The sequence below is a fragment of the Dendrobates tinctorius genome, unplaced genomic scaffold, assembly GCF_039654945.1.
Source record: "Dendrobates tinctorius isolate UK_male_01 unplaced genomic scaffold, ASM3965494v1 ptg000134l, whole genome shotgun sequence".
Lineage (NCBI taxonomy): Eukaryota > Metazoa > Chordata > Amphibia > Anura > Dendrobatidae > Dendrobates > Dendrobates tinctorius.
In genome coordinates this window covers 13,748,709-13,766,778 of record NW_027361802.1, presented here as the reverse complement: position 1 = coordinate 13,766,778, position 18,070 = coordinate 13,748,709, and the positions used below count along the sequence as shown (strand labels likewise).

Sequence of the window (18,070 nt, the reverse complement as noted above, 5' to 3'; positions counted from 1 at the left end):
TGAGTAACGAGTACACTCGCTCATCACTATTTGTTGATCTATTGCTGCCTGACCTTGGAACTCATTCTGATCATCCGTTTGCCCAGCCTCTTTGCTCTGATCTGCTATTTTACTGGTATTCTGACCAAGGACCATGATCTGACTTCATCTTTCTCTTTCCACTTTAGTTAACTACGTGCTCTCTTGGTATATAACCCCAGAATGTTTGACTACCCTGCCTCACGGCTTGTCCATGAGTAGCAACTAGCATCACAGTACGTTTGAAAATCAGAAACAACTTGCGGAATATTGCGGTCACTGACAGTGGACGAAAAATGTCCAAAGTCAGGTAAATTAAGAGGTTTTTTTATTGTATTATGCGTTTCAGAGTTGATTCAACTCCTTCCACAGATACATTAAAACAGAATATCACCTCTTACCTTTAAAAGGGTCAGTGATCATGTTACAATTATGTTCTCAGTGATAAACAAAAGGACTATCTGTTGTCCTATTCTACCTATTCTAGATGTTCTCCTGAAAGTTCATAAAGCCACCAATCTCCCTCCTATGAGACCTATTATTTTGGGGAATGGTTTGATAACGGAACTGAGTGAAAAGTTGGATGCGGCGTTCTAACCACTGGCCTAGAGAACACCGGGTTTCGTGTGATATTTTGGAACATTTCTCTGGTAAGACATAGTCTGATAACTTCTTATGGCTCAGCTGTGACGTTGTTTTGTTATACACGTCTATTCCCCATGATGTCACAATTTCAGTGATTTCTCCACTGATCTCCACAATTACATCATATAGGGCACTCATTTTATCATGACACACAATTTTTTACCTTTGATCATTCTTATTATTTACAATGCAGTGAAATTGGTATTTTAATCAAGTTCTTTAATAAAATATCCATTTAAATTGGATTTTTTTCCTTTGATGTCCAATGTCCCGTTAGGACAAACTATTTGTGCTCATGCACACTGAGCCAAAACAGGTGAGCTAGCTTCTTTCTACATATTATCTTCAATACTTTTTCTCTGTCATTTCTTATTATTACAATACAAAAAACGTTTAGCACAGCTATATAAGTGGTGGTGCAGCAAGTAGGATCCTAGTCCGTAATCATATGAATATAGAAACTTGGCACAGTCTATATATAATTTCCAGTGAAAAGGTAGTTTTTAATGTACAGTACATACAGTATAGACGATTCGGTCACATTGACCTTCATCACAGTACTATGTATTGTACTGCTGTCATTTGCATTATGCTCAAAAGAAGGACAGCCAAAAAAGGTAAGTGGTATTACACAATTTATTGACATCTATGGTTTGATTTCTTTGTCTGTGTGGATAGGTTGGGTTGTTACCAACATCTGGTGAGAATTTTATGACTGTATATATAAATATACACACATATGCTGTATTTATATATAGATGTGAACAAAATATTTGGTACTTTTCGGTTAAAGTAAGAAAAACCAACAATGTTCACTGAAGTAACTTGAAACTGACAAAAGTAATTTTCAATTTAAATTTACTGAACATCAACTGATGAAAAACATGCATTGATTTTGAAATGTGGTTCGACGGAAAAGTTAAAAAAATAAATAATAATGAAAATTGCCTGAACAAAAATGATGGTACCCTTAATGTAATAGGATTTTGGTAACTCTCAATGAGACTCCTGTACCTATCCTTAGGTATTTTGGCCCACTCCTCTTGAACAAACTGCTCCTGCTGTGTCAGACGTTAAGGTGACTTCTCGAGACTGGATGTTTCACCTCATCCACAATTGTTCAATAAGATTTAAAACGAGGCATATAGAAGACCACTTCCTAGTATTCCAATGCTTTTCTCTTAGCCATTCTTGGATGTTTTTAGCTGTACATTGGGTAATTATCCTGTTAGAGGACTCATGACCTGCAGCTCAGACCAAGCTTTCTGACAGTGGGCAGCACATTTTACTCCAGACTGCATTGATAGTCTTGATATTTCATTTTACCCTGCACAGATTCAAGACACCCTGTGCAAGATGCAGCAAAGCAGTCACAAAATATAACCGAGCTTCCTGCATGTTTTGCAGTAGGCACAATGTTCTTTTCTTTGTATGCTTCATTTTTGCATCTGTGAATATAGAGCTGATTTGACTTGCCAAAAAGCTTCAATTTTGTCTCATCTGTCCCAAAGACATTCTCCCAGAAGCTTTATGCATTATGCATTTTGGCAAATTCCAGTCTCGCTTTTTTTATTTATTTTCAACAGTGGTGCCTTTCTCGGTTGTCTTCCATGAAGACCTCTTTGACCAAGACAGCGATGAATGTGGAATCTGGATATTTTTCATGCTACACTCAAAAACTTTTATGTATTTTATTGAGATTTTATGTGATATACCAACATAAAATAGCAAGTGTAAAATAGATGATACATGATTTTCTAATTATTTAAAAAAATATAATTCTGAAAATTGTGACATGCATCTGTATTCAGCCGACTGTAGTGTGAAACCCCTAAATAAAATATTAAGTGACTAATTGGCTCCAGAAGTCACACAATTAGTAAATTGAGCCCACCTGTGGGTAATTTTTTCTCAGTATAGCTACAGCTATTATGTAAAGCCTCAGAGGTTTGTTTGAGAGTATTAGGTACACACCCAGACAGAACAATGTTTAAGTTGTGGAAAAGAGTAAATCAGGTAAGATTATTATAAAAAAATATAAGCTCTGAACATCTTATGGAGCACTGTTCAATCCATCAATCCATGACACAATTGTAAACCTACCAAGACATGGCTGTCTACCTAAATTGACATCCCAAGCAGGGATAGCACTAATCAGAGAAGCAGCCAAGAGGCCCATACTCTACTCATTCTGGAGGAGCTGCAGAGATGCACAGCTCAGATGGGAGAATCTGTCCACAGTACAACTATTAGTTATATACTCCACAAATTTGGCCTTTATGGAACAGTGGCAAAAAGAAAAATTGTTTTGAAACCAAGCCATAAGACATCTTGTTTGCTTACATTGATGTCACTGACGGCATTCCTGCATGTCTCTCTGCTCCTGGCTACACACTGCAGTACATGGCATGGAATACAGCGAGAAACTCCAGGCCCCCATCAGACGCGTTCTGCGGCTTATGAGGCAGACTGTGTGATGTGCACGCAGGCGGTGCGATGACGTCATTGTCTCGCGCCGCTCTACAGGCCAGAAGAGGACACGGAGGCCGCGGTGCCGGGAATCAGGATGAGGTGAGTATAAACTTTATTATTTTTATATGAACGGGCTGTGGGGCCATCATACTATAAATATGGGGGAAAACTGCGGACATCCTACTATGTATATGGGGGGAAACTGCGGCCATCCTACTATGTATATGGGGGGGAAACTGCGGCCATCCTACTATGTATATGGGGGGAAACTGCGGCAATCCTACTATGTAAATGGGGGGGAAACTGCGGCCATCGTACTATGTATATGGGGGGAAACTGTGGCCATCCTACTATGTATATGGGGGGGAACTGTGGCCATCCTACTATGTATATGGGGGGAAACTGCGGCCATCCTACTATGTATGTGAGGGGAAACTGCGGCCATCCAACTATGTATATGGGGGGGAAACTGCGGCCATCCTACTATATATATGGGGGGGAAACTGCGGCCATCTTACTATTTATATGGGGGAAACTGCGGCCATCCTACTGTATATATGGGGGGGAAACTGCCGCCAACCTACTGTATATATGGGGAGAAACTGCTGCCATCCTACTGTATATAAGGGGAGAAACTGCAGCCATCCTACTGTATATATGGGGGGGAAACTGCGGGCATCCTACTATATATATGGGGAGGGAACTGCGGCCATCATACTGTATATATGGGGGAGAAACTGCGGCCATCCTACTGTATATATGGGGGGAAACTGCGGCCATCCTAATGTATATATGGGGGGGAAACTGCAGCCATCCTACTGTATATATGGGGGGAAACTGCGGCCATCATACTGTGTATATGGGGGGGAAACTGCGGCCATCTCACTGTATATATTGGGACTGGGGCGATCCTACTATGTATATGGGGTGGAACTGGGACCACCATACTTTATATATGGGGGCTGGGGCCATCACACTATATATATGAGTGAACTGGGGCCATCATACTATATATATGAGTGAACTGGGGCCATCATACTATATATATGAGTGAACTGGGGCTATCATCCTTTATATATAAGGAAACTGGGGTCATCCTACTATATATATGGGGAACTGGGGCCATCATACTATATACAGGAGGGGTCTGGGGCTATCATACTATATACATGGGGAACTGGGGCCATCCTACTATATATGTGGGGGAACTGGTTCCATCCTACTATACATGTGGGGAAACTGGGGCCATCCTACTATATATGTTTGTGAACTGAGGCCATCTCACTATATACAAGGGGGGAACTGGGGTCATCATACTATATATATGGGAGAACTGGGGCCATCTTACTATATGCATGGGTGAAAGGGAGCGATTCTACTATATATATACGCTGAAGAGTCCGGCACTGCCCGGGCATAGTAACTAACTGTGGTTAGTTATAGCAAATTATAATTATCCTCCATCCCATAGGCCCGTGCCCATATACCCATCATACATATCCTCCATCCCATAGTCGAGTGCCCATATACCCATCACACATCCTCCATCCCATAGTCCCATGCCCATATACCCATCACACATCCTCCATCCCATAGTCCCATGCCCATATACCCATAATACATATTCGCCATCCCATAGTCGAGTGCCTATATACCCATCACACATCCTCAATCCCATAGTCCCGTGCCCATATACCCATCATACATATCCTCCATCCAATAGTCTCGTGCCCATATACCCATCATACATATCCGCCATCCCATAGTCCCGTGCCCATATACCCGTCATACATATCCTCCATCCCATAGTCCCGTGCCCATATACCCATCACACATCCTCCATCCCATAGTCCCATGCCCATATACCAGTCATACATATCCTCCATCCCATAGTCCAGTGCCCATATACCCATCACACATCCTCCATCCCATAGTCAACCATTATGACATCATAATGAGCAGCGGGGCTTGCAACCTATGATGACATCAGCGTCACCATGACAACCATTATGACATCATAATGAGGGGCGGGGGTTCATACGCACACACTTTTTCCCCATTATGTAGATAGGGGCAAAATTGTTTGGTGAATCGGAACGCGCGGGGTTAAAATTTCACCTCACAACATAGCCTAGGACGCTCTCGGGGTCCAGATGTGTGACTGTGCCAAATTTTGTGGCTGTAGCTGCGACAATCCTGGACATACACACACACACACACACACACACACACATATATACATACATACATACATACATACATACATACATACATACATACACATATTGAGCTTTATATATTAGATATATATACACATACAGTACAGACCAAAAGTTTGGACACACCTTCTCATTCAAAGAGTTTTCTTTATTTTCATGACAATGAAAATTGTAGATTCACTCTGAAGGCATCAAAACTATGTATTAACATATGTGGAATTATATAATTAACCAAAAAGTGTGAACCAACTGAAATATGTCTTATATTCTAGGTTTTTGAAAGTAGCCACCTTTTGCTTTGATTACGGCTTTGCACACTCTTGGCATTATCTTGATGAGCTTCAAGAGGTAGTCACCAGAAATGGTTTTCACTTCACAGGTGTGTCCTGTCAGGTTTAATAAGTGGGATTTCTTGCCTTATAAATAGGGTTGGCACCATCAGTTGTGTTGTGCAGAAGTCTGGTGGATACACAGCTGATAGTCCTACTGAATAGACTGTTAGAATTTGTATTATAGCTAGAAAAAAGGAGCTAAGTAAAGAAAAACGAGTGGCCATCGTTACTTTAAGAAATGAAGGTCAGTCAGTCCGAAAAATTGAGAGAACTTTGAAAGTGTCCCCAAGTGCAGTAGCAAAAACCATCAAGCGCTACAAAGAAACTGGCTTAGATGAGGACCGCCCCAGGAAAGGAAGACCAAGAGTCACCTCTGCTGCGGAGGATAAGTTCATCCGAGTCACCAGCCTCAGGAATCACAGGTTAACAGCAGCTCAGATTAGAGACCAGGTCAATGCCACACAGAGTTCTAACAGCAGACACATCTCTACAACAACTGTTAAGAGGAGACTTTGTGCAGCAGGCCTTCATGGTAGGAAACCACTGCTAAGGACAGGCAACAAGCAGAAGAGACTTGTTTGGGCTAAAGAACACAAGGAATGGACATTAGACCAGTGGAAATCTGTGCTTTGGTCTGATGAGTAGTGTTGAGCATTCCGATACTGCAAATATCGGGTATCGGCTGATATTCGAGGTATCGGAGTTTCGATACTGAGTTCTGATATTTTTACAATATCGAATACCGGAATCAGAAGTTCCCATAATGCAATTAGCCTGTCAGGCATGCTGAAATGATGTCATCATGATGCGTTATAATGGAGTGTGGGCGGTGCGTGGGTGAAGACTGTGCGTGACCGTGGGGGGTCTGTGCGGGACTGCCGGGGGTCTGTGCGGGTCTGCCGAGGGTCTGTGCGGGCCTGCCGAGGGTCTGTATAGGCCTGCCGGGGGTCTGTGCGGGCCTGCTGGGGGTCTGTGCGGGCCTGCCGTGGGTCTGTGCAGGCCTGCCATTTGTCTGTGCGGGCCTGCCGGGGGTCTGTGCGGTCTGCCGGGGGGTCTGTGCGGGCCTGCCGGGGGTCTGTACGGGGCTGCCGGGGGTCTGTGCGGGCTGCCGGGGGTCTGTCGGGGGTTGTGTGTGTGTGCAGGCATCGTCCGATGGGACTACAAGTCCCATCGGGCTATGCCTGCTACAATGACAGTGATTGACACATTAGCCAATGATGGGACAGTAGTAGTCCCATCATCCGGCTAATGTGTTGAATGTAAAAAAAAAAAAAACACAAACATACATACTACATACATACTACATACATACAACATACTACATACAACATATATACTACATACATACTACATACAATACATTCATACAATACATACATATAGACATACAGTACATATAACATAGAGTACATACTCACCATCACTTGTCACTTTGATCCCCGAAGCCATTGTCATCTGTAAAAAATATGAAAATAACAAACAACCAATATACTCCCTGATGCGCAGAAATCCACAAGTGTCCCACGATGATCTCCCCTATAGAACAGTGACATCTATAGGACCTTCAGTTGACACACTGACAGGAGACAATGGCTCCTGCAGTGCATCACTGAGAGGTTACTATAGTTCACTGGTCTCACTTTATGGCAAAAGCTGCGTGGGAACTTTCTCACACAGCAATGCCAAAAGTGAGACTAGGGACTATTTTTTTACAGTGGCGGAGGAATACAGTGCAGAAGGATACCTTCCTCCCGTCATTGTATTCCTGGAGCCCATAGAGAGCGGTGGCATCAGCTGATGCTGCTGTTCTCCACGGGAGATCGTCGTGGGACACTCGTGGATTTCTGCGGATCAGGGAGTATATTGGTTGTTTGTTATTTTAATATTTTTTACAGATGACACTGGCTTCGGGGATCAAAGTGACAAGTGATGGTGAGTATGTACTCTATGTTATATGTACTGTATGTCTATATGTATGTATTGTATGAATGTATTGTATGTAGTATGCATGTAGTATATATGTATGTATGTATGTAGTATGTATGTTTGTGGGGGTTTTTTTTACATTCAACACATTAGCCAGATGATGGGACTACTACTGTCCTATCATTGGCTAACGTGTCAATCACTGTCATTGTAGCAGGCATAACCCGATGGGACTTGTAGTCTCATCGGAAGATGCCTGCACACAGACACAAAGACCCCCGAGAGGCCCACACAGACCCCCGGCAGCCCGCACAGACCCCTGGCAGGCCCGCACAGACCCCCGGCAGCCCACACAGACCCCCGGCAGGCCCGCACAGCCCCCCGGCAGCCCGCACAGACCCCCGGCAGGCCCGCACAGACCCCCGGCAGCCCGCACAGACCCCCGGCAGGCCCGCACAGACCCCCGAGAGGCCCATACAGACCCCGCCCGCACACACAGACACGCACAGTCTCCTCCCACGCACTGCCCACACTCTTCCCTCCTCCCAAACTGGATGTGCAAGGAAAGAAAGGGTTTATTTTCATTCCTATATTTGTGTCCCATTGACTTGCATTGGTTTCCGGTATCGGAATCGGCGATACCCGATATTTTTGGGGTATCGGTCCGATCCAATCCGATCCGATATTTCCCGATATCGGAAGGTATCACTCAACACTATTGATGAGTCCAAATTTGAGATCTTTGGTTCCAACGACTGTGTCTTTGTGCGACGCAGAAAAGGTGAACAGATGGACTCTACATGCCTGGTTCCCACCGTGAAGCATGGAGGAGGAGGTGTGATGGTGTGGCGGTGCTTTGCTGGTGACACTGTTGGGGATTTATTCAAAATTGAAGGCATACTGAACCAGCATGGCTACCACATCTTGCAGCGGCATGCTATTCCATCCGGTTTGCGTTTAGGTGGACCATCATTTATTTTTCAACAGGACAATGACCCCAAACACACCTGCAGGCTGTGTAAGGGCTATTTGATCAAGAAGGAGAGTGATGGGGTGCTACGCCAGATGACCTGGCCTCCACAGTCACCAGGCCTGAACCCAATCAAGATGGTTTGGGGTGAGCTGGACCGCAGAGGGAAGGCAAAAGGGGCAACAAGTGCTAAACATCTCTGGGAACTCCGTCAAGACTGTTGGAAGACCATTTCCTGTGACTACCTCTTGAAGCTCATCAAGAGAATGCCATGAGTGTGCAAAGCAGTAATCAAAGCAAAAGGTGGCTACTTTGAAGAACCTAGAATATGAGACATATTTTCTGTTGTTTCACACGTTTTTGTTAATTATGTAATTCCACATGTGTTAATTCATAGTTTTGATGCTTTCAGAGTGAATCTACAATTTACATAGTCATGAAAATAAAGAAAACTCTTTGAATGAGAAGGTGTGTCCAAACTTTTGGTCTGTATATATATATAAGTACCGTATATATATTATAGGAACTGGGGTCATCATATATATGGGGTGAGCTGGGGATATCTTACTATATATATGGGGAGAACTGGTGCCTTCACACTATATATATATGGGGCTGTGGGACCATCATACTTTATATATGAGGGAACTGGGGTCATCATACTATATATATGGGGGAACTGGGACCATCCTACTATACACATGGGGGCAACTGGGACCATCAAACTATTTATTTGGTGCAGTGGAGACTTTTATACTATATATACAGGGCAGTGGGGCCATCATACTATACAGTTGAAACCAGAAGTTCCCATACACTATATAAAAAGATACATATGACTTAAAACGGGAAAGGTTTATTCTGATTTCATATCAGACAGAGAAAAACATGTAGATTTGTGTTTTTATACAGTATATGCTGGATGTAAACTTCTGGTTTCAACTGTATATACATAGGGGGCAGTTGGAATGTCATACTATATACAGGGAGCAGTGGGGACCTTCATACTATATATAGGGGGCTGGGGGACTTTCATGTTGTATATAGGGTCATTGGGGTCCATCAAACTATATTTAGGGGCAATGGAAATATCTTATTTTATTCAGGGGCTATGTAGCCATTTTACCATATATAGGGAGATCTGGGGTCCTCAATGTATCATAAAGGGCTTTGGGGACCATCGTATTTTGTTTTGTGGTATGTAGGGCCATCATTCTGTATATTCAGAGCTTTGTGGGCACTCAGAGGACATTATTTGTTATTAATGGGGACATTATTAGTTAGTGATAGGGGCACTCAGCTTCCATTATTTTTTTCTTAGGACTCGGTTCTGCTCCCATATCTCTGTAGTAAGCTTGGTTCTCCTCCTATATCTCTGTAGTAAGCTCTGTTCTGCTCCTATACTTCTGTAGTAAGCTTGGTTCCGCTCCTATATCTCTGTAGTAAGCTCGGTTCTGCTCCCATATTTCTGTAGTAAGCTCTGTTTTGCTCTCATATCTCTGTAGTAAGCTTGGTTCTGCTCCCATATTTCTGTAGTAAGCTCTGTTTTGCTCCCATATCTCTATAGTAAGCTCCGCTTTGCTCTTATATTTCTGTAGTAAGCTCAGTTCTGCTCCCATATCTCATTAGTAGGCTCGGTTCTGTTCCCTTATCTCTGTAGTAAGCTTGGTTCTGCTCCCATATCTGTAGTACACTTGGTTCTGCTCCCATATCTTTATAGTAAGCTTGGTTCTGCTACCATATCTCTGCAGTAAGCTTGGTTCTGCTCACATATCTCTGTAGTAAGCTTGGTTCTGCTCCAAATCTCTGTAGGTAGCTCGGTTTTCCTCCCTTATCTTTGTAGTAAGCTTGGTTCTGCTCCCCTACCGCTGTAGTAATCTCGGTTCTGCTCTCATATCTCTGTAGTAAGCTCGGTTTTGCGCCCAAATATCTGTAGTATGCTCCTTTCTGCTCCCATATCTCTGGAATATTCTCCTTTCTGATCTATATCTCTGCAGTAAGCTTGGTTCTGCTCCCATATCTCTGTAGTAAGCTCTTTTCTGCTCCCATATCTCTGTAGTAAGCTCCGTTCTGCTCCCATATCTCTATAGTACGCTTGGTTCTGCTCCCATATCTCTGTAGTAAGCTCTGTTCTGCTCCCATATCTCTGTAGTAAGCTCTGTTCTGCTCCCATATCTCTGTAGTAAGCTCTGTTCTGCTCCCATATCTCTGTAATAAGCTCGGTTCTGCGCCCTTATCTCTGTAGTAAGCTCGGTTCTGCTCCCATATCTCTGTAGTAAGCTCGGTTCTGCGCCCTTATCTCTGTAGTAAGCTCGGTTCTGCACCCGTATCTCTGTAGTAAGCTCAGTTCTGCGCCCTTATCTCTGTAGTAAGATCGGTTCTGCACCCGTATCTCTATTGTAGGCTTGGTTCTCCTCCCATATCTCTGTAGTAAACTCGGTTCTGCTCCCATATCTCTGTAGTAACCTCTGTTCTGCTCCCATATCTCTGTAGTAAGCTTGGTTCTGCTCCAATATCTCTGTAGTAAGCTTGGTTCTGCTCCCATATCTCTGTAGTAAGCTTGGTTCTGCTCCCATATCTCTGTAGTAAGCTCCAGTCCGTTTCCTTATCTACTTAACAATCTTGGTTCCGGTCTCGTGTCTATGTAGTCAGCTTGCTTCTGTTACAGTATCTATGCAGGCAGTAAGCTGGGTTCTGCTTCCATATATATGCAGCTAGCTCCGTTCTGTTCCCATATCTATGTACCACCCTGTTTTTAAAGCCTGTTATCTCTGCTTCTTTAATGCAGCGGCCAGAGATAAGCAGGGCAAAAGCACCGCAGCAACTGGAGGGCCATTGCCTCGTGATTGCCCCCCAGGCTGAAAAGTGCCAGCCAGCCCCTGTCCCAGACAGCTCACATTTGCTGGTCTCTCACCAGCTCCAACACATAAACTGCTCAGTCTCTCTAGCTGTCTGAACACCAAATTAGTTCAGGGCCTGGCTCTACTCATTGCTAGTCAGATGCACGTAATTGGGACTATATATATATTTATATATATAAAATTGTGTGTGTGTGTATATATTATACATATTGCATTTGCTTTAAAAAGGTGCATATGCTACTTAACAGAGAAAACCTGCATTGTAATCACCATTGCAAGCCTGTCACAAAATTAATGTTTAAATAATTGATACTAACTTCTTGCCAAGTTCTTGAATGTTGCTTTCATCAAACACCCATTTCTGAGCCAATATTGATTGTTTCTCGGCATCTTCAAAGAACAAAATCTAGAAAAAAAAAACAAGGTGCACATTTGAACCTGAGTTATCAGTTTTACAGAATATTTACACTATATTATTATTTTTCTTGTCTACCCTGTACACAATATACTGAATATACAGTGGGGAAAAAAAGTAATTAGTCAGGCACCAATTGTGCAAGTTCTCACAATTAAAATGATGAGAGAGGTCTGTAATTGACATTGAGGCCGGAGTCACACTGGCGAGGAATACGGGTGCGTGAGAGGCGCAAAAAGCACGCATTAGACACGGACCAATGATTCTCTATGGGGTCCCTCGCACCAGGCGTATATTTCTCCTCAGTATCCTACGCTCCGTGCCACTCGCAGCATGCTGCGATTGTCAGCGTACTACGGCCGTAGTACGCCAATGCAAGTCTATGGGTGCGCAAAAAATACGGATTACACACGGAGCACACATGTGACTTGCGAGAAATACGCACCCGGTGTCTTTTAGCAAAGCCGGCAATTCAGTGCACGATACAGTAAACTCACACTGACTGTTTTAATAAAGAAATGAAAGAATAGATATAGACACATAGAATACATATATATATATATATATATATATGCATTCTATGTGTCTATATCTATTCTTTCATTTCTTTATTAAAACTGTCATAGGGCTCCATTATATGTCCATTTTGCAAGCCTGCGAGAAAATCTCACCATACGGATGCCATACGGATTACATACGGATGCTGACATGCGCAAAATACGCGACCACACCTTGATTACGGATGACATACGGAGCACTGTTTAGGGGTCTGTCATCCGTATTACGCATGTAAAATACTGACCGTATTTTACGCAGGTTAGTGTGACTCCAGCCTTACCCCTTCACCCCCAAGGGTGGTTTGCACGTTCATGACCGGGCTAATTTTTACAATTCTGAACACTGTCCCTCTATGAAGGTAATAACTCTGAAACGTTTCCATGGATCCCGGTGATTCTGACATTGTTTTCTCGTGACATATTGTACTTCATGGTAGTGGTAAAATTTCATTCAAATAACTTGCGTTTATTTGTGAAAAAAATGGAAATTTGGCGAAAATTTTGAAAATTTTGGAATTTTCCAACTTTGAATTTTTATGCCCTGAAATCACAGAGATATGGCACACAAAAAACTTAAAAAGTAACATTTCCCACATGTTTACTTTACATCAGTACAATTTTGGAACCAAAATTTTTTTTTGTGAGGAAGTTATAAGGGTTAAAAGTTGACCAGCGATTTCTCATTTTTGCAACACCATTTTATTTTTACGGATCACATCACATTTGAAGCCACTTTGAGGGCTTCAAATACCCAAAAAAATACCCAAAAGTGACACCATTCTAAAAACTGCACCCCTTAAGGTGCTCAAAACCACATTCAAGAAGTTTATTAACCTTTCAGGTGCGTCACAGGAATTTTTTGAACATTTAAAAAAAAATTAACATTTAACTTTTTTTCACAAAAAAAATACTTCAGGTTCAATTTTTTTTATTTTACCAAGGGTAACAGGAGAAATTGGACTGCAAAAGTTATTGTGCAATTTGTCCTGAGTACGCTGATACCTGATATGTTGGGGGGAACCACTGTTTTGGCGCATGGCAGAGCGTCGTTTGACTTTTGCAATGCAAAATTGGCTGGAATTCAGATCGGACGCCATGTCACGTTTGGAGAGCCCCTGATGTACCTAAACAGTGGAAACACCCCACAAGTGACCACATTTTGGAAACTAGACCCCACAAGGAACTTATCTAGTTATGTGGTAAGAACTTTGAACCCACAAGGGCTTCAAAGAAATTTATAACGTACAGCGGTACAAATAAAAAATCATATTTTTTCCAAAAAAAGGTTTTTTCACCCCCAAGTTTTATTTTCCCAAGGGTATCAGGACCCCAAAAGTTATTGTGCAATTTGTCCTGAGTACGCTGATACCCCATATGTGGGTGTAAAAGACACTATGTCGCGATTGGAAAACCCCTGATGTACCAAAACAGTGGAAACACCCCACAAATGACACCATTTTGGAAACTAGACCCCCCAAGGAACTTATCTAGATGTGTGGTGAGAACTTTGAACCCCCAAGGGCTTCACAGAAGTTTATAACATACAGCCGTTCAATTAAAAAATCATATTTTTTCCACAAAAATGATCTTTTCACCCTCAATTCTTATTTTTCCAAGGGTAACAGGACCCTAAAAGATATTGTGCAATTTGTCCTGAGTGCGCTGATATCCCACATGTGGGGGTAAACCACTATTTGGGCGCATGGCAGAGCTCAGAAGGGAAGCAGCGCCATTTGACTTTTTTGGCTGGAATTGAGATCGGACACCATGTCGCGTTTGGAAAGCCCCTGATGTACCAAAACAGTGGAAACCCCCCACAAATGACAACATTTTGGAAACTAGACCCCCGAAGGAACTTATCTAGATGTGTGGGGAGCACTTTGAACCCCTCAGTGCTTCACAGAAGTTTATAACGCCCAGGCGTGAAAATAAAAAAATCGTATTTTTTCCACAAACATTATCTTTTAGTCACCATTTTTTTTATTTTCCCAAGGGTAACAGGAAAAATTGGACCCCAAGAGTTGTTGTCCAATTTGTCCTGAGTACGCTGATACCCCATATGTGGGAGAAAACTACTGCATGGGCACACGTCGGGGCTCGGAAGGGAAGTAGTGACGTTTTGGAATGCAGACTTTGATGGAATGGTCTGCGGGTGTCATGTTGCCTTTGGAGAGCCCCTAATGTACCTAAACAGTGAAAACCCCCCACAAATGACACCATTTTGGAAACTAGACCCCCTAAGGAACTTATCTAGATGTGTGGTGAGCACTTTGAACCCCCCAGTGCTTCACAGAAGTTTATAACGCCCGGGCGTGAAAATAAAAAAATATTTTTTCCACAAACATGATCATTTAGTCACCAATTTTTTTATTTTCCCAAGGGTAACAGGAGAAATTGGACCCCAAAAGTTGTTTTGCAATTTGTACTGAGTAGGCGGATACCCTATATGTGGGGTAAAACACTGTTTGGGCGCATGGCAGTGCTTGGAAGGGAAGGAGCACTATTTGACTTTTTCAGCTCAGAATTGGCTGGAATGGCGATCAGACGCCATGTTGCATTTGGAGAGCACCTGATGTGCCCAAACAGTGGAAACCCCCCAATTCTAACTCCAACCCTAACCCCAACACACCCCTAATCTCAGCCCTAACTCTAGCCCTAGCCTTAGCCCTAACCCTAGCCCTAACCCTAGCCCTAGCCCTAATCCTAACCCTAATGGGAAAATGGAAATAAATACATTTTCTTTTAATTTTATTATTTTTCCCTAACTAAGGGGGTGATAACGGGGGGTTTGATTTACTATTTATGGCGGGTTTTTATATTTGGCAGCTGTCACATGCTAAAAGACGCTTTTTATTGTAAAAATAGTTTTTGCATCACCACATATTGAGAGCTATAATTTTTCCATATTTTGACCCACTGAGTCATGCGAGGTCTTATTTTTTGCAGGATGAGTTGACGTTTTTATTGGTACCATTTTTGGGCATGTGACATTTTTGATCGCTTTTTATTCTGATTTTTGGGACGCAGAATGAACAAAAACCAGAGTTTCATGAATTTCTTTTGGAAGGGTGCGTTTACACCGTTCTGCCTGCTGTAAAATTGATAAAGCAGTTATATTCTTCGGGTCAGTATGATTGCAGCGATACCTCAATTATGTCTTTTTTTATGTTTTGGCGCTTTTATGCAATGAAAACATTTTTATATAAAAAATAATTATTTTTGCATCGCTTTATTCTGCGAGCTATAACTTTTTTATTTTTTCTCTGATGACGCTGTGTGGTGGCTCGTTTTTTGCGGAACAAGATGACGTTTTCAGCGGTACCATGTTTATTTATATGCATCTTTTTGATCGCGCATTATTGCACTTTTTGTTCGGCAGTATGAAAATAAATCATTATTTTTTGCTTCTTTTTTTATTTTTATTTTTTAAGGGGTTCGCTAAAGAGGTTAACTAATGGGACGGTTTTATAGGACGGGTCGTTACGGACGTGGCGATACCAAATATGTGTACTTTTATTGTTTTTTTTTATTTCCAAAATATGAATTTATTAGGGAATATTTTTTTTTATTAATTTATTTAGCGATTTTTTTAAAATTATTTTTACACATTTTTTTTTTTAACCTTATTACATTGTCCCTGGTGGGACATCACTGACCTGTGACAGATCGCTGATCTGTCACATCACAGATCTCTGTGACAGATTAGAATCTGTCACAGGCACTGCACAAGGCTTCCTCGTGCCTGCTCTTTGCAGGCACTGAGGAAGCCAGCTCCTTGCAGGCCCCCGAAGATCACCGTCACGATCTTGGATTCGGGGACCTGCAGGGATGGAGACCCCCGCAGCAGCGCTGCACATTGCGCTGCTGTGGGGGGTTCAGGGAAGCACGGAGGGAGCCCCCTCCCTGCCAATGCTTCAATTTAACCCCCGGTACACCGCGATAGTGTTTGATCGCGGTGTGCAAGGGGTTGACGTGTCGGGGGCGGTCCTTGACCGCCCCTGACACATTATGCTGGGTGTCAGCTGTGATAATCAGCTGACACCCGGCAGCGATCAGCGGCGCTCACCACGTGAACGCCGCTGATCGCGCAAGACATACTATCCCGTCCATGGGCATAGGGGCCTGGGTCCCATGGACGGGATAGTACGTCTGATGTCAGAAAGGGGTTAAATCCAGAAAACCACCTTTTCTGATTTGGCAAGATTTATTTTGCAAATGATGGTGGAAAATAATTATTTGGTCATTAACAAAAGTTCATCTCAATATTTTGCTATATATCGTTTGCTGCCAATGATAGATATCAAACGTTTTCTGTAAGTCTTCACAAGGTTGGCACACACTGTTTGTGGTATGCTGGTCCTTTTCTCCATGCAGATCTCATCTAGAGCAGTGATTTTTTTGGGCCTGTCGCTGGGCAACACGGACTTTCAAATCCCTTTATAGGTTTTCTACAAGGTTGAGATCTGGAGACTGGCTAAGCCACTCCAGGACCTTCATATGCTTCTTAAGAAGAAACTCCTTTTTTGCCCTGGTGGTGTGCTTGGGATCATTATCATGCTGAAGGACCCATCCATGTTTCATCTTCAATGCCCTTGATGATGGAAGGAGGTTTGCACTCAAAATCTCACGATGCATGGCCCCATTCATTCTTTCATGTACATGGATCAGTTCTCCTGGTCCATTTGCAGAGAAACAGCCCCAAAGCATGATCTTGCCACCCCCATGCTTCACAGAAGGTATGGTGTTCTTTAGATGCAACTCAGCATTCTGTCTCCTTCAAACAAAATGAGTTTTGTTTTCTCCAAACAGTTCTACTTTGGTTTCATCAGACCATATGACATTCTCCCAATACTCTTCTGGATAATCCAAATGCTCTCTAGCAAACTTCAGACTAGGTCAGACATGTTCTGGCTTAAGCAGGGGAACACATCTGTCACTACAGGATCTCAGTCCCTGATGATGTGGTGTGCTACTGATAGTAGCCAGGGGAAGAGTCCTGAGGAGAGAATTTGCATATTCCCAGTGACTTCTGGGATAAGTGAAGTGTCTTTGCGAGCTCAAAGAACACATCCCCCGCCCGAGTAGAGGTGGGGATCACATTAAATTGCTGAAATCCCTTGAGACCTACTGGATACACAAACTAGACATTTTGGCCCCCAAGAGTCTCAATAGAGAGATAGATTGGCTATTGTGAACATGTATTAATGTTTTTGTCTGTTACTTTACAGACCGGCTAGAATATTGTGACCATAGGTGAGTTTGCCCCCACACCCACCCCTTGATTCCTGTTTTGCAACCATATTCTTATTTTCATTTTAATTTTTTTTACCCTCCATCAATTTACCCTCCCAAAAAATGTTTTTTCCTCTCTATTAGAAGTTAAAAACCAATAACAATTGCTATACCTTATCCTTGCCTTATATATGTTCACCTAGGTACTTGCTAGTGAGCCCTACATGCAGCACCTATACTAATGTGTAGTAATTTTTTATTCATATTCCACTCATATTGCATTCACGCTATATTACCGCCCCCCATATAGAGTTTTAACGCCCCCTTTGTAGTGCAGGAACGCACACACAGCCATCATCACTTAATAAGTATACGTTACCAAGCCTCTGGCTGCCCTAGCAACAGCCGCGCAACGTCACTTCC

The 18,070-nt window shown here is 42.7% G+C and overlaps 1 protein-coding gene across 1 annotated transcript in view; it reads right to left on the bottom strand.

Moving 5' to 3' along the window:
* The window catches only part of GDA (guanine deaminase), a 108,399-nt gene that overhangs the window by 51,526 nt on the left and 38,803 nt on the right, over nt 1-18,070 (bottom strand). Inside the window, exon 2 of the mRNA XM_073543734.1 lies at nt 11,761-11,849. Coding sequence (XP_073399835.1) covers nt 11,761-11,849 — 89 coding nt within the window. The remainder of the gene's footprint in view (nt 1-11,760; nt 11,850-18,070) is intronic.